At 38.4% G+C, this 18,424-nt stretch overlaps 1 protein-coding gene across 7 annotated transcripts in view; it reads left to right on the forward strand.

Moving 5' to 3' along the window:
* The window catches only part of NUBPL (NUBP iron-sulfur cluster assembly factor, mitochondrial), a 76,306-nt gene extending 70,278 nt beyond the window's left edge, over nt 1-6,028 (forward strand). For all 7 annotated transcript variants that reach the window (XM_088058353.1, XM_014249727.2, XM_088058355.1 and 4 more), the window contains one exon: nt 5,427-6,028. In XM_088058353.1, the coding sequence (XP_087914479.1) occupies nt 5,427-5,489 (63 nt within the window). In that variant the 3' untranslated portion in view covers nt 5,490-6,028. The remainder of the gene's footprint in view (nt 1-5,426) is intronic.
* Nucleotides 6,029-18,424: the final 12,396 nt, after the last annotated feature.

The following is an 18,424-nucleotide window of genomic DNA, read 5'->3' on the forward strand; positions in this document are numbered from 1 at the left end:
TTCTCAAATAAACTGAAATTGTGGCTATTCATGCATTAACAACTTTTCAGATAGAGAACAATGTCTGCTGAAATTCTCTACTCTTGTCGTTTAAATGGGCAGGGGATTTTCATACAAAATTCTATGCTGATTTTGTTAGAACACACAAATCAAATACAGAATCATAGACCTGAAATAATACCTAGCAGATTCAAACAGTAGGGAATAGGAATGGTGATTGACTTCTTAGAAACCCAGCATGTTGTCACAGCTTTTGAGCTCTGTCAAGCCTAGAATAAAATGGTTTCTAAAATATGTCACTTAATACATTTTTGCTTACATATCTGCCATGGGGTTTGTCTTGCCTTGCAGATATGTAAAAGTATATCTCTGACTTCACACTAGAATTTCAAAATGTCTAAGAAAACTTAACTAAATTTATTATTTTAAAGCTTAGATATAGTTGGTGGAAAAGGGGTTTCCTTTTTCACAAATGACAAGGAAATTACTAAGAACTAAAAAAGAAAATTACTTGTAGAATGGTGCATGTGTGAACTTAGAAAGTTCTTCCTCAGGGAAGGCACAGAATACACAACACTGATCTACTTATGGAAAGTATTGACAATATAGCTCAAGGATAGGAAGGTTTGATGACTGGAGTTCTTTTCTGGTGAAGCTTGAGGCAGTCCCCTGGGAGAAATAACAGTGCTGGTAAAATGATTTTGCTCTTGGTATAACATTGCCTATGTTAGTGTTTCTGTCAGCTTAGTTGTTTAAATTGTGGCTTTTTTGTGGCTTTTTCTTAATACTCTTCATAGATAAAACTTTGTGATGTAGAAATGGAATATTGCTGTACTTATATGCAGCAGCTGAGAGTGACCCAAGATCCGCTACATGAAGCTAATGATTTCTTGCTTTAATCAACAGTGAGGGCTTACCTTCTGGAGTGAGACCCTTCTGGAGATTGAGTAATTAATTAATTGAGATTAATTAATTCTCCTCCATCACACTGTGGAGGTAGATTAGCTGGCCAAGGCTCCATTTTTTTTTCTCACTCAAACAGATGCATGAGTCACTGGACATCAGAAGCTAGTAAACAAAAATCAGAAATGCTGCTAAAATGGTAGCATAGGGGAAAAGGTAGAATAAGGAAAACTGTAGAGGAATCACTGAAACCAGGTGATATTGATCATGCTCAGATGTACTGGAACTTCCTATGGACCATGGGAAAGGAGCCAGCAGCAAAACATGTGTTTGGGAAGAGGCATCCTGAAGCTTGCAGATAAGAAGACTAGAGGAACAGCAAGAGATATAGAACATGATCAGTTGCAGTGGAGTTATTCTTCCCCCAAAGGAGCTGCTTATAAACACCCAGTGAACTCTCCATCTCACTGGGAGAAAGATAAGTAGAGGTTCCTGAGAGCTCTTCCTTCTGTGAGTGTGAAGTCCAGAGAGTTATGGAGCAGTTTGTGGTTATCTTGTGAGGAATTCCTTCCAGAAACCTTTGAGTATATCACAGAGGATGGCACAGAGGATTTATCAGTACTTTGGCAGAACAGACAGGCTATCTGTCTGTTGAGCTCCAAACTCCCGCCTGTTTTAAGGTCAAAGAAGCAGCTCAAACAAGTACAAAATACGTTTGCTGTACCAGTGTGTCCATTCACATCCTGTATATACAGGTGGAGGGTTTTGAGTCCAGTAAATTGCAAACTGATCTATAAGGGAAGAGAAAAAGCCCAGTTAGGTGGAAAGCAGGGACAGAAGGCATTAGCAGTTTGATGGAACAGAGAAAATAAATCTGGTTAATAATCCCTTTTCAATTAAATCAGAACATTACAAACCTTCCTGTGGTGCCACCCAAAGAGACAACTCAAATTTATATTCAGAAACACTTTTTCTGTAGAATACTTATAAAAGGGTGATATATAAGTAGGGTTAAATCATACAGCCTTTTAAAGATTGCAAGAAGTAGTTGGAGAAAAATTGAAGTACTGGTAGCAAATAGTCATAGAATCCTGTTTTGTGGTTTAGTTGTCATCAGTAATTCCATGTAATGAGCGGTCAGTGCCAGGTGTGCTATTTTTAAAAGAAAAGCAAACCCTAAAGAAGGTTGCATGGTATGATTTATAATTTGCGTTTATCATCAAGGCTTCCTTTGAATCATCACAGTAGCATTTGATACATGTAGATTCAAATCCTTCATTCAGGGTGTAGATAGTACAATGCATTATCAGACCCTCATTTGTGGTTCTGTCTACTGAAGAAAATGCTGAGTGTAGGATAGTCTGTTTGAGGGATCTGAGGCATCTGATTTGCACTGTTCTCCTTACCCATGTTTTTTTGGGCAGGATGTGTTTTTAGATGTTTGTAATGGCATCTTGGGATAGCAGTATTACCCAGGTGGGACTGCCTCCAAAAATGGTTTGGCTGTTGCAACTGCTGTTATATAGGATTAATAGGAAGTTTCCCATGAGCAGTAAGGATTTTTCTTGGCGATGTTAGTTTCATAAATCCAGCTTACTTACCTGTCTCCTCCATTTCATGTTATAATGTATGGATTGACTTTTACAATCTTATTAAGATAGTAAAAACCTTAAACCTTTCTGGCTTGAGACTTTGTAATTTGGCAAGAGTTGCCAGTACATGCAAAGAAGAATCTTATGGTAGAACTGCCCAGAGGAGGACAGAGTGGGATAGTCTCTGGACCTCTTGTAGCAACCAAGAATTTCTCTGGGTGACATGAAGCTTTTATCTGAAGTAGACTCATTTAAAGCTGTGTTTGTCATCATGTTTTTAGTGCCTTTGAGTTGACCACAGTAAAATACAGACATTGGAAGGCAGCTCCAGTCATGCACTGAAGGCTGGAGTTGTGTCAAAGTAACAAGCAATTTCCATGGAAATTAAAAAAGCCATTAAAGCCATTTAAAAATATGATTGAACTGGCAAATGGAACGTGCTTGTGCAGCAAGTGCTAAGAACCAAAGTTATCAATGACTGTCTGGCTGTACTTATCTTCATGTAGATGCTAGCTAAGACTAGTGTTTGTGATAATCACTATTTGATTAATTGCTCATGGTGGCTAGTTTCCTTCAGCAATTAATAAATTGTAAGCCCTAACAGGTCAGTTGAGCAGATTTAAATTCCTTTTTTCCTTCTTTACAAGTGTATTAGCATCCACAGCATTTGATATTCCAGACAGTCAGGACTTGCACAGATACTTCCTTGGATTGCTGGGTTGGATAAAGCAGCTTAATGGCCTTGGAGTCTCGTAATCAGAAATAGACATTAGAAGCCATGTCAGTACTGGGATTTATATCCTATGGTGTATGAGGCCTTACAGCTGAGTCATGGGATCAGTGTGTGTTTCTGAGTTGCTGGTCTAAAGTTTGTATGCAGTGGTTTGGGTGAAGGAAAATGTGGTATCAGCTCCTACCTGCCCTGACTTCGTTGATTGTAAGTTTTGTGTGGCCATTGCACCAGGTACTGGCAGTTGCTATAGTGAGCTGTTGGCAGGCTAGGATCTGCTCTCCATGGGAAGCAAACCAGCAGGTCAAGCCAAACCAATCCAATCCATGATACCAGGGCAGAGTCAGCCATGACCTGTACAGTCTGCAGTAATCTTAGCAATGAGGCATACTTCCCTCACAGGTAAGATTTTTAGGGAGAATGAAATGCCGTAAGCAAAAGGCTCATATTTCCCTAGGGTTACTGTAGGACTTGTAAAAAGTCTTCCAGTTTAAAACTACCCCACATCTATTAGCCCATGATAAAACAGATTTGTTACAGAGTGATGAATCAGGATGTTCTGATTATTTAGGCTAAGTAGGACTTTTCACTCCATTTCCCGGTGAACTTCATTACAGGTTCTCTGTTTCCTACTTCACCATCTATGCTGTCATCAGTCACTTCATCATCAGCTGTGCCCTTGAGGTCTTAAGAGCTCTGCCCTTTTGGGACTGTGCCACTGTTTGAGAGGTGAGCAGCCTCTCCATGTGGCTGTTCCACAGCTTTTTTTTTGACTGTGAACATCACCTTCCACCTCTACCCCTGCCTGTTCTGGTGCTGCTCTCTGACCCCATCTATGCAGTGTTCATAATAAACAAGTCTGGTCTGGTTTTAGGGCATTCTGTCTTTCAGTGTACTTCTTCATCCTCATGAGGTGGGAAGAATGATAACCTGTATGTTGTTGTTAAATATAAAGTTGTCCATCAGCAAAAAAATGGTTTCCAGAAAGTCTATAAACCATTCATTGAGAGCTTTCAAACATTGAGGGAGTAACTGACCTGAGAAGCTTGCTTTTATCCTGTTAAAATGAAAAAGGTTATGGGTGATGAATAAGAACTCATCCTTTATGCTTTCTCTGCTGGTTTTCCACCTGGAAAGGAGTTTGCTGTATACTAGACAAACACAGAATGTGATGCACCAGCTGGAAACTGAAGTATGACAAATTCAAATTATAGATAGTGTACATTTTTAATAATGGAAGTAATCAACCTCTGGAACAATGTGCAGTATATATATATATACATACACACAGAAATACCACTTTAAGTAAACATTCTTATATCAATCTTTGATATTTTTAAAAGATGTTCTCTTTTGACTTCAAGTTGTTGCACCTGGTACAGGAATAATTTGGTTTAATTTTGGGGTTTGTTCTGTGTTGGACTTTATACAGTGTTTTTATATAAGTCCCTTGACATTAAATTTGTTAATAACTGATGGTGGACTGATCATGGTCCTAGCTCTGTCATGGTTTTTAGAGATGTTAACATAGGTGTGCTTACTTGGGTTGCTCTCCGCAGTCCTGCAGTTCTGTGCCATTGTACCTTTCAGCTTCAGGCGTCTGACCAGATACCACAGGTTGGTGTGAAAGGGAGCTTCAATTGTGTGGATTCTAGTGTTGTGGAATTAGTTCTTTCCAATACCTACTTCAGTCTTCTGGAAAGGTGTCTTTTTTAATATACTTTAAATGTCTGAATAGGAAATTCCATAGTGATAGTCTAGTCTGTAATAAATTATTTGTTTAAAAAAAAAAAATCTTTTAATGCTTTTTTTTTTTTTTCTGAGTTTTTTTGTTTCTCTGATTCTCTATCCTGTGCATCCTGATTGTCAGGATGAGGGAAGTTTATAATTAATAGTACCTGTGGGACTAAAGAGTCTGTCTTCCTCATCACTTCTCTTCCCGAAGATTATTGACTCTGTTTGTTGTTAAAGACAAATTGTTCAGTTAAATTTAAATTCCCCCACCAATATTTTTATATAATGCTTGTGCTTATTCTGTGTATTAATGCATTGTTTTTCCTGAACACAGGCTAAATTTAACCCATTTATTTAAACATCTTTGATTTTCTCTTTGTGTGTAAAAGAACAAATACCTAATTAGTTGTGGAAATACTCCTTTTTATAGAAAATTGAGTGCTCAATGTACATTACTGTTTTTGCAGGCTAAAGCTTATCTAAAGATAGCTATGGAAATAGTAAGAAGACTACCAGGACCTCCTGCTTGAAGCATGTTCCACTGAAACTTAGCAAAAAAGTGATCTTTGATGCAGCCAATGCAGAAGAGTCCTGCTACCTTATTACATGGAGGCCATGTGTTAGTTCTAAGAACTTCTTTGGGAATTAATTTACCAGAGGTTAAATTATGATTGTGGTAATTACTGTTTTCCACATCATTGTTTGGCCATGTCCAAAAGGATTCAAGTATGCAAATGATGATAGACAGTATTTAACTGCTGAGTTGTAACATCATCAAGCAAGAAGGTATGAAGTATATTTTTTTACTTGTGCTCTGTTTTAAGGTCAAGAATGAAAAACAGCCTCTCCGTGCAAGAATGATGAGAGATATACCAAGATACAAGTCCTGCTTAAAAAATTACATTTTCAATACTCTTATTTCTTTCCATTTTTGTTCAGCTTTTCACATGGTTAGCTGTCAAACTGACCTTAAGTTCTGCAAGATTTGAAGAAGCAAAATCAGTTCTGTAACTGCTGTACTTTTGTGTTCATCTTAAAAGAAAATTAAAAATTCCATATATACTCTGAAGAGTTCTTGTGATGGATGATGATCAAATTCATTCATTATTGTATAAAGTTCGATCGTGAGGCAATTCACAGTTTAGTGGAGAACGGATTACGTGACCCTGGAGCTTAATTCTCAACTGTTTTACATTATAATGAACCCAGACAGAAGACAAGGTAACAGAGGTCCTCACTGAAAACCGGATGTTTTTCCTGAGCTCAGTTTGCCAGGGAATGCAAATGATCAAGATAAATTAAATTTATGATTGCATATTCCTACTACAGTGGTGCAGAAACTTGGAATTTGAATATAAAGATATATTTTTGAAGTAAAGAAATATTTGGTCTTCAAACTGCATGGCCTTCTGGTTTATTTTTTCATTGCCTATGATCTTTATTTTTGTGTTGGTGTGTGGAACTAAAAGATTGTGCCTTCAGGGAATGAGTTTTCATGTACAATTATATCTTTGAGTTGACATTTAGACTTTTCCATCTACACAGTCAAGTATCAATATCTTAAACATGTATTGTAACTCTACCAATAGAGTGAATTTAACCATTCTAGGGAGTTTTGCTATTGACCTCTGTGGGACCCAGGTTTTCCCTGTATTCCAAGTACTTAAGTCAGAATTTTGGATGTAGTGTTTTCTTACTGAAATGATAAAACATAAAAAATTGGTATACATTTACATTAAGAATATTTTACATTTTTACATTTATGCATTACGTAATATTCTTACCCAGAGTTTACATGAAAAGTCTAGACACAAGTGATGAGTTAAATTTCACACTTAGGTGATTTTCTAAATATGTAAATCATACAGTCCAAAACCGTTGATTTTTTGCTTCAAGTCAGTCTCTGAACCTCTGTCCCTGCAGCCTCCCCCATGAAATTTCGTATCAGGGGTCAGCTTTTTCAGTAGCGTATTATTGTGGTCTGTAGAATCGACAAAATATCAGTTTGTCTGATATATTTTACAAAAATTAAAACTGGCTGAATGTTCTGCCCTTTCATACTTTATTGATAGCAATTTTTTTAAAATTAAATTTTGTCTCTACATATTTATTAGCTTTGCTTTACATAGCATAATTGTTGACATACATGTCTGTATCCTGTAGTGGTTTTGTCTCATACAATCTTATATTTCAGTGGAAAACCTGGGATTTATGACTGGTTTTTAACAAAAGGCAGTGATATAATGTGGATATTAATATTTGTAATTTTCATTCATTCGAAGTTTTGAATGTCTGACACCCAGTTCATATTGAGCTTGGTTGAACAATCTGTGTGCAGATAACTGATTGTTCATCTCCCCTTTTGTTTACTTCTCATTATTTCTTGGGTTAGTTGAAGGATGAAATTTGCTTTCAAGTTTTATTTTTACTCCTTTTTACCTTTTTCCCCTGTTTTAATTAAGTACTGTGGTTTTGCTCTGTTGAATCTTTCAGCTGCAGAATTATTTTGAATGCTTTTATCAAGAAATTATTTTATAATGATTAAGCGTACTTTCTACACCAGTCTGAAAAATCATATTTAGTTAACAGTTTTCTGGAAGAAGGGTTACACAATGTAGTTGATTTATTGGTTTCAAGTTGTCAATAGTTTTAAATATATATATGTACATACATATATATTTATATAATTGTACAAAATTGGTAGGACATTTCTGTGTTTAAGGATACCAACAGTCAACCCAAATTTAAATTGAGAACGTATTTGCTTTATTTCCCTCATTCTCATGAGTGGAAAACTGTTTCCCAGACCTTCTCCTGCAAAGTAAATGAAGGGCACTGGCAAAGTGTTATTGCTTCTTAATGTTATAGAAACACATATTTGTATTTTTTTATTATACAGTACACTGTTAAATACATAGTGAGGAATTCCAGTTAACATACGACATTTGAAGTTGTATTCACAAAATCATTGATGTAAGTTGTTGGATGGGGGTTTGGTTGGATCAGTCAGAGATTTAGCAGGAGAAGGTGGTATTTAACTGTAGTCTGTAAATACAAATCATAAACTTGTCACACAGTGCTGTTTTCTCTTTTCAGCTTCAATATTTCAGTTTATTCTAATTGATATTTCCTAGTGTAATAATGTTTTTGTTCTAAAAATGCTAATCCTAGCTAGGAGGCCTGTCTTTTCCAAGCTGTATGCTCACCAGCAAGGGAGAGTTACTGTGCTCATGGGTTACCAGCACAGAATTACTTAAGTCTAGCACTGTTAGTTCAGTTACACTGGAAAATCCCTCGGAGGAGAAAAGAGGAAGAAAGAGGAAGGCTAGGGAGGCACGGGACTAAACAGGCAGGAATGGGGACAGAGGCAATTTTCAGTCCCAGTTTACCTTCTGTGTAGGTTAACAGCAAGATTCCCAAGACTTCCAAGATCCTTTTGCATTGCTGTCAGACTTAGTTTTGTGTTCACAACATGACCCTTTGTATAGTGACCACAGATCTTGTGTTTGCAGATAATTCCTGCAGTTTCTTGGGTGAGGAGCCTGTGGGCTGTGTCTTAACACAGTGTATTTCTTGGCTTTCAGAAGTTTCTGATTTCAGTAAAAATGAAACTGAAAGAAGGTATAGAATTGTTTGTGCCAGTGAAGTATTTTTCTATAAAATTCTTACTGCTATGTTCAGCTAATGAATTGTTCAACCTTTGAGACTATGGTTTGTGCAATACTTAGGTGCTAGATCCTCACAACAAAAATAATTGTTATTTGAAGTTACGAGGAAAAAGTAGTTTGCAGGTTAGTTTTTGTCTACTAATTCAATTAGAGTTCAAAGTACAGCCTGTTTTAGTTGCTGTGATTGGTGATTGTGGTTATGAATTAATATTAATGCAAAGGAGGAGTGGCAGTGTGTTAACTGAACACCTCCTGTAATTCTGAACTTATTTCAAACAGTTGGACTCAGATCCAGTTCAGCAAGTGAAATCCCCTTTTAACATCTTTCCCATAATAAGTGTGGGTTTCACTTTGAGCGATTGCTGTGTGAGAATCTACGTTTTGGGATTTTGGTACTTAGGTGCAAAGGTTCTTGCAGAGCATTCCCAGTCCTGACATTGACACATGAGCTCAGTACCCAGCTGCCCAAGTCACAGGAGCCATGCTTGTCCTTCCAGATAGGTACTGGTGGGGATAGGATCTTCATGCTTATTTTCCTACATGCAGTAGTAGGTTTGCAGTAGTTGTTCAAGACACAAGAAATTTGTTCAACACCCAGCTTTGGTTAAGAGGATTCAAATCCCTAGCTCCTAAACTTCAGAGAGGTCTTCAGTCACCTGGCTTAGCCTTTGCTCAGGACCATCATGGAATATTCATAACTCCTTCTGGTAAAGCTGTATCTAAGCAAAGAACATAGTCCCAATCACAGCTGATTTTTTTGGCTTCAGGGCTTGGGCTGGGCTTTCTTTGATCCTTGTTCCCAGCCTCGTTGATTGCTTTTACCTAATGAGGTGATGAATAAAATTATGAATTCTTAGGTTAATGCCTGGCGTTTTAGGTGCTTACAGATTTGAGATAAAGCTCTGGGGTTTTGCATTTGGATTTTGATACCCACATGTCATCTTATTTTCTCATGGCCACATCTGGGCCTATATTGTTGTCATTTTTATTTAACAGAAATGCTTCCTGGTGGAGATGGCTGGGGGAAAGCCTCCTGCTTAAGAACAGTTGACCATAAGATGAATCTGAATTGCTGATTTAATTTCAGAATTGACTTATAATGGTAGGAGTTACAATGATGATTACATTTTATTTTTGCAGCATTTCAGCCAAGGCACTGGTTTGTCAGCCACATATCACAAAGCAGCAAAAGAAAAAAATTAATTCCCAAAGTAGTTTTCAGTCTAAATTTAAGACTTGCTTTTTTTTCTTTTTTTCTTTTTTTCTTTTTTTCTTTTTTTCTTTTTTTCTTTTTTTTTTTTTCTTCCCAGGCTCTGTTTTACATTATAAAGTCTGAAGAAAAAGTATATTCAAAGGTCTGTATTTTTCCATTGTCTTTGTGTATTCAGAGAGGGTGGGTGTTCTTCAGCAAGAAGAGCACAGGCACAGCCTGTCCTTCCTCATGCACCTATTTGTCTCACTTTCTCTATTTATATGAGTCTGGATCTGAATACCCACTTTAATCAATGCAAATAAAGGACTTCTAGGGAGTGTCCAAACAAGCTAGTGGGGGGGAAGAACATCTGCTGTCCTTTAACATTGTTTTGAGGGCTTACAGATTTATTTGAAGTGTTTTCCCTCATACCACTGGGATTTTCTAAAATTTGTGTTATTTTCTGTGGTCCAGAGGTTTTCTCTTTTCTTTGAGAGAAAGGCAGGAGACTCCCCATACTTGCCTACCCTGTGTATGCTTCCTGTTACTAAACAAGATCTGTTTTAAAAATACAAACTTCTGGTAATTTTTTCTGAAAAGTTAGCTTATGACTTTCTAATGATTCTTATAAGTACTTTTTACTTTTAGGGACAACTTTTTTTACCCAAATAATTATGGAAAAAATGCAGTAATGTATTTTTAAAGCCCAGTTTTGCTGCATGTTTAGGAAGAATAAACAGGGTGAGAAACTGTCTTATTTAGCCAGATTTGCTAGATGTAATTTTGGAATGTTTGTCCGCTGTGTAAATATTGCAAATATTTTTAATCTCATTAAAATAAAGTGCTTAGTGAAGTTCAGGAGCCAGAACACTCCTGCTCAGCAGTAGGCATCTGAGGGTGATGAGAGATGAGTCTGTAGCTGGTCAGACAGGCAAGGATGAGTTTCCACATTGACTTATCTGTTGAATTTGGAAGTTTCTACATACCTCTTTTTAGAGAAGGAATTTCCATATAAACAGGCTTTTGTCTGTGGTACGTTGTGGTCTCTAATAAATCAACATTTCAGAGGGAGTCAGGAGGGTTTGGGTTTGCACTCTGTGCTTCCCTCTGCAGGGTAATGGGGCCCAATGGCTATTCTGGAGAGTGAGTTTTTAAACACAGTGGAGAGTTTGTTTTTAAAACAAGTGTTAAAAGGTTAACAAGGTTAAAAGTGTTAAAAGGGAAATACACCTTGTAAGCATCTAGGCTTTGAAACCAACCCCACATTTGTTCATGAGTGCCAGCACTACTGGCATCTCTTTTGTAATGCCTTAATATCCTAAACTTTGAGAGTCTGGGAGTTGTAGCTTGGCAGAACTTTTTTAGAAATGCATTTCTTATTAACACAGACAGTGCTACTTCACTTTTGTCTTAATTCCTTGACAGTGTAAACAAACATCTTTTTTTTAAAAGCAGTTTTCCTTTCCTATTGGTAATGCATCCAAAAAGTTACTTCTCTAGAGAAAGAAATGACGGAGCTGTTTGATGCTGAATACCTTCTTCCCTGTCGGGTTAATATAGGAAATTATAGTCACTGTCTCACTGAATTGTTGTTTTTGTTACTCTGATGGGATATACATCTTCATTAAAACAAAATGAAACTGCTGATAAAATGCCTGTTAATTATTTAGAGCTTGCAGCTCATGAGCATTAAAAATACCACACTCTAGAGAAATTTATTTAAAATACTTCCATTTATAGATTTTTTAAAAATATTTTTTCTAAGAAAGTAGTAGTATTTAAGATGTTTGGACAAGGGCTTTGCTGTTGAAATGGATTGCTTTCCACTGCTTGAAAAGGTCTGCCATTTTCACAAGGAATATGACTCAGACAAATTATGTATTATTCCCTATCAGTGCCTGTCTACAGAATCATCTTAAATATGAATCTGCAGTAGCAGGTGACAGCAGGGAAGAGAGATGACGTACCAGTATTTGCTGGAATGACCTCGTGCTGAGAAGCAATAGGAGTTGGTTTGGTGCAGCAAAAAATATAAGCAGGGTTGCATTTTTAGGAAAGGCAGATGGGTCAGGGCAAAGCAGGGGATGTTTTATTAGCTGGTAAATGTGACTGGCATATAAAAGGAAATAAAACATTATACGGTCAGAAATAAAATGGGAAATGTATCTTTCCCCCTTCTGCCAGAAAAGTACAGCCATATGACCTGGGATGCCTGGCACTCTGGGGTTGTATTAGTCCTTCCTATTGTGCTTCAGAGAGGTGACAGGACTCAGCAGAGCATCAGGAGCTCTCATTTACAACACTTTCTGCAATTTAGGGAAGCGACTGAAAAATGTATTTACAAGTGAATAGTTGAAACAAGTTGATACAGAATGTTCCATGAGGAATGGGATGTCTCAGTTCTTGGTCAGTCTGTTTCACATCAGATAATGTGCCATCCCAGGGTGATCATTTATTAAAGGTAGCATTTTAGCTGTCTTTACCACAGAAGCTGAATGCAATAACAAGATATATAATCTCTGCAAAGCACTTTGTCTTACACTTAGGTGATACCAGGTGTCAGGAAAACTTTGAATATCTTGCTGAATTATTGTACCTGAGTTTAATATGCAGTAACTTGAAGTTTCATTCTATTCAGTTATATTTTTTTTCTATAAGAAAGGTTTCACATTTCCATTTCCAGCACTTCACTACGGTTGATGCCTCTGATAAAGATAAAAAGATTTATGTACAGGGGCTCCTAGAGGGAATTTTGTGCTTTGACATGAGATTATATCATTGTCTTTAAAACAAAATGGTCAGTGTTAGGGTTGTTCCTTATTTTTTTGTTTAGTTTTGAAGAATGACAGTCACCAGGGGGAAAGATACCAATTAGACATAATTTTGGATAGTCAGATTGTAACTCTTCTAACCAGTTGCTAATCATACCTTGAGAATACAAACCCACAAGAAACATAAAGGTCTTTCTCTTTGAGTATATGAATGTCTTTATTTAACCTTACTGTCATTGTCATGGAAAAAATAAAGAACTGTGGCAGATAAAACGCAGTCCTTAGAATTGAAAACCGCATGAGTAAATGGTCATGATTAAGGATCATGAAAATACACCTGCTGAACCCAGGTTCTGGATGCAGCATGTTCTTGTGCTGACCCTGGAGGAGCCAGCAGGATTCAGGCAGCAGTTTTTGCCTCTATAATGACCTCAAACTCATTCTGTGATTTGCTGCTGAGAAAAGTCACACCCTGAACTGTGTCAGCATTGAACCTTTAGACCCATAGGTTTGCATGTCGCTAACACAGGAAATGACTCACTGAAATGTTTGTTCTTCATGTTACCTGCTCTCCCTGGCAAAACAGGGATCTGTTTACTCCATAGTGTGTTGGTGCTTCTTACCAGGCTGTAGGATGCACCTGCCAGGGCTGGTGCTGATCAGTGTTTGTTAGTTGCTGCTGTTCCGTTTGTAGAAGGACAGTTGTTGTGTGTAATGCTCAGGAACCATGTTCACGTTCTGCACCTGCAGCAGACCTTGCAGTTGTTCCAGGCTCTGATCTCTGCTTTGATTTGCTTTACATTTGATTAATGCTATGTTATTTGCAGGCAATGCATGACCCTGTAATTCTCAAGTGTTACCGTTCCCAAGATAAAATCCTGCCCTGAGAATGGCCTCTGGAAATGACACCTTACCCTTGTGACTCTATCACTTAGAAAAGAACTCTGCATGGGTGCTGGGAGACTGTGACAGAACTGCCCACTCTCATTAATGACTTATTTGGGCCTTTGGGACAGCTTGAGATAGCTAAGGGTCGACAAAATGGTATGAGGAAGTAGCCTGCCATACTATATTCAAACATGAAATGGGGGAGAAAATGTAATGGAAAGCTTGTGACTCAAGAAAAGGACAGGGAGAGATCACTCATAGCTACAGTCATGGGCAGAACAGACTCAGCTTGTGAAAATTAGTTAAATTTATTACCAATCAAATCAGCATAAGATGATGAGAAATACACCCAAATCTTAAAGCACTTTTCATTCATCCTTCCCTTCTTCCTGGGGTCAGCTTCACTCCTGAATTCTCTACCTTCTCCCCAGCAGCCACACAGGATGACTGGGAATGGAAGCTCCAGTCAGTTCATCACATGCTGTCTCTCTGTTGCTCTTTGTAAGGAAGACGAGTCTGCACATTCTTCATCTGCTCCATCCACAAACTTCTCCAAAGTGAGTCCTTCCCACAGGCTGCAGCTTTTCATTAACTGCTCCAGTGGGGATCCCTTCCATGTGGTGTCCATCAGGAACAGGCTGTTCCAGTGTGGGTCCTCCATGGCACCGCAGGTCCTGTCAGGAGCCTCCTCCAGCATGGGCTTCCCATAGGGTCACCTCCTCCTGCTTGGGGACCTCCACAAGTTGCAGGTGGATCTCTGCTCCACCCTGGATGTCCAGGGTCACAGATGCCTCACCATGGTCTTCCTCACGGGCTGCAGGGGAATCTCTGTGCTGGTGCCTGGAGCATCTCCTGCCCTTCCTTCTTCAATGACCTTGGTGTCTGCAGAGTCGTTCTTCTCACATGCTGTCCTCTGTTCTCTGGATGCAATTTGCTTCTGCCCAAGAATTCTTTTTTCCCCTTCTTAAATACATTATCCCAGAGGTGCTACTGCTGTTGCTGACAGCTTGGCAATGGCCAGAAGCAGGTTCATCTTGGAAACATTGATTTCCACTGGGGTTCAGCTGCAAAAAGAGGAGTACACATTTGATTTGCTTCTGTTGAAGTGTCTCTTAAGTTTGAATAAACCTTAACTATTCTAATGTGCACTTGTCAAGCATGACTTGGAGCAAAATGTGAAGATGTTTCTAACACTTCTATTGGTATTCAAGTTACTTTGAAAGTGTGTTCATAATCTTTAAAAAAACTTTTAAAAAGAAAACTCAGAACATTGTTTATGATACAATTTTATAGTTTCTGATGGGCCAGATGAAATGCATATTTGCTATAACCTCTGCTCATCTTAGTGCCAGTAAAGTATAAAATAATAGACCCTGGTGTCCATGGGGCAGAAGGCATCAAATAAATTGCAGAGAGGTAGATTTTTTGTTTGCATAGTAACATAGAGAAGGTAAGTTGCCTGGATCTCAGAGCCAAGCTCTTAGTAATGATCTTTCTGCAAATTAGAAATACAATGATTACTAATCCCTAGTTGTAAAAAAGAATTCATTTCACTCCTGTGATGTGCTGGGGAGAACTGGATCAGTCTCTTTCTGTAGAGGGCCAGTTGACAGCTTGACAAGACAACAGCAGTGAAGTTTCCTAACAATAAATGCCAAACTCTTCAAGAGGATTGTTTCATTTTGATTAAGATCAATCTTTTGTCATGACTGTACACAAACTATTTAATTCAGTCCTTGAAACTGCTGAATTTTAACCTCCAGGGATTTTTTTCCCACAAGACATCTGGGAGTTTATTTTGGCACATGGTCCAAAACTCATTGACTGACCTCCAGCCAGAGGTGCACAGCTCTGTGTGTGCATGGGGGAAGGATGCGTTGCCGAAGTTATACTGATTCATCATCTCGATACCCAGGAAACCTCTGCCTGGCTCACTTTAAGCACTGCCTTGCTCCCTTGAAGGGAGTTTTGAGAGTTTCACTCTTTCAATGAGCTACATTGGAAGATAGTTTTGTGAAACAGAGGTTCCACAAGAGCAGAAATACTGTCAAAGCCTTCATCCAGGAGCTTGTATTAACTGCTCATTACCAGTGTTATTTTGCTTTCTTCTGCTGTTTTGTCAAGCAGTGTCAAGTGATCTGACAGCAGAAGATCACACTGCTTTTGGGGGGTCAGATGCAGCTGAAATGTATTTCTAGCTCCACTCAAAGCACATGTGGGCAGTGCTGCTCTGCTGTGGGCCCTGCTGGCTCCTCGCAGCTGGGGGCAGCAACTAAAGGCTCACTCATGTGGACTGCAAGACATTGTGTGCATCAGTGTTTGTTGTATACACCTCGACCAACCCCTTTCCCTTGTGTTACAGGGGCTCAAAACACAAAACCTCCTCCTGAAAGGGGAAAATCAGCCTCCTTAATTCACTGGGAAAGAGCTATAAAATGGAGGTGCTTTTCCTAGTGTTCCTTGGTATGAGACATTTTCCTAACCCAGTGATCCCCTGGGAGACATTAGATTGTGGGAATGGGCCACAGCACTGGGGTTCAGTGACAGGCTGAGCAAGGCTCATCTCCCAGAGCCCCTGGTGAGGGCCTGGCCCATCCCTGCTGCTTCCATATGGGTTTCACTCTTCAATGCTCTGGAGGTTGTAAATCAAATCCAGGTGTTGCAGATCCCATTTGTGTCCTGCCCAGTATTTCCTGCCCCTTCCTTGGAACTGGGAAAAGATGTATGTGTCAGGTATGGTCTGTTTGGGTGCCACACTGCACCAAAGTGCAACATGGGACAGTTTCAACAGGGAATGAAGTTCTGCATGCACAGCTGAGTACTTAGGAATATGCAGAAATACAGAAATACACAGAAGTCTGTGCGTATGTTTGCAAACTAAATGCAGGGGGTTTTTAAAGAAAAATGTCCCAGTAGCTGTCTGTTTCTCATTAGGAGGCAAGGAAGAGGGAGAGCAAAAGTGCAAAGTTGTGGTTGTATGGGGAAGCTCTCACGCATGTAACTAATGCAGTAATTCTCTGAGTCAGGAATCTGACCTAGTTTTTCCCTTTCAAAGAGAAATGTGACTTCTTTTGCTCAGAATGACTGTGATAATCACCCTTCTAACTTCCCAAAATGAGATGTTTCCTTTCATAATTTTAGTCTCACTACTTCATTAGGGGATGAAATAACAGCCTTTATTAATATAAAAGGAAGTAAGTGACTTGGGGCAGGGATTTTGCCTGTAAGGGTCATTCTGCTTTGCAAGCACCTTAGAAATAAGAGTTATGCTGTTGAGCTGTTGTGTCATGTAGAGTCACCTTTTTAACATCAGAGTAAAGTCACAGTGTCACAAAAAAACTCTTCAGCACATGCACTTTTGTGGAGGGGTGACTACCATTGCCTGGTTCTTCTGGTCCATCAACGAGATTGTTTCTTTAAGTGTCTGTAACAGAATGAAGTAACACATAGCAGCTTATCTCTTGATTATCTTTGATAGGAATAGGAGTAAAAAAATATCAGATTATATTTCTTAGAAATTTGCTGGAGTGCTTTTTTGTAGCTAACCACACAAAACATATAAACTGCATTCACCGAGAGGCAGATACATGAGACATGAATGGTTTTGTTCATAAAAAAATTTCCCCATGAAAAGTCAGTGACTTCCTTTTCATTGACTGTTCTTCTGCCTTTCATTATTTAAAAAAAAAACAAACCAAACAAAAACAAACAGCTAAACCTCCCTGGTTTTTACTCTTCCTGCTTTAAAGGCCTCAATTATTCAACAGAGAACACTGAGCTAGGTCTTAAGTTCTAAACAGCAGGAGGCTTTGGAACTGGCAGCAGCATTTGGGTGAAAACTTCAGAATGTACCAACCCAAGCAGTATAGTCATTTGAGGTAGATTCCATTAATTTAGTTCTTTACCAGAAAATACCCTTATTTTTCTTGGCTTTATCTGCATGACAGATGACAAGAAACTTATGTTCCTTGGTAATTTCATATTTATATGCCTACCCATGCAATATGTTAAAATAAGCTTTTTTCAAGACATTCATGTGTTCTTTTAATATATATATATATATATACACATTTTCTTTAAATTTTCAAAACAGAATTGATAATATGAAGGCTTTGGTTTTCAAACGGGAATGAATTGCATCTTATATTATAAGGATTTTAGTTCTAAACTTTGGTATATTGTATACCAGGCTATTGTTAAAATTCTGTGCATTATTTTAAAATGCTGTGACAAAAATAAATAGATGTGCAATTACCTCAGATCTTTTTCTAAGTGTATAGTAATAGGATATATACCACATATAGTTGCTTCTAAATCCAACTAATTGATTGTGACTATATTTATATAATGTTCTCTTCTACAAGCTTGCAATTAACATAACATGGAACACTGTATACATGTATAACATTATTTTGACCCAGCTTATATTAATAGTGTGATTTCAAAAAGGAAAAGAGAGGAGGGTAATCCTCCTCCCCCTTTGTAAAGCACACCTGGTGTGGCTCGGTAAGGCACTGAATAAGTGGTCTACCTTGCAACCTTTGTTCTTTTTGTCCAGTTTGGAGGTGGCTTTCATCAGGTGGCCCTGGGGTCTTCCTCCAAGATCTACAGAACAAATAGGTTTGCCACAAGTGTTAACAGCAGAGGCAAGGAAACTTCTGCCTGAGAGATCCTCTCTGGTATGTTGCTAAAATGAAATACGAGGAGATGGCACAGATCACGGCTTGGCTCAGGTAATTGTCATTCAAAGGAGGACAATTGGGCTTTAGCCCAATTTTACAATGTTAAGAAAAATACACAAAAAGGTTGGAATTATCTCGGTCTCCAGTACGATTGCCTTGAATACAGTTTGTACAAAGATGTAATCTTCATTTGCATCCTGAATACTTGCTGCCTGCATATCTTGAAGGTATAATGTTTCTACCGAAAATACCCACGCACTCAAA

The sequence above is a fragment of the Pseudopodoces humilis genome, chromosome 7 (assembly GCF_049639895.1).
Source record: "Pseudopodoces humilis isolate 2021_Gansu_Grassland_sample_001 chromosome 7, ASM4963989v1, whole genome shotgun sequence".
Taxonomy (NCBI): Eukaryota; Metazoa; Chordata; class Aves; order Passeriformes; family Paridae; genus Pseudopodoces; species Pseudopodoces humilis.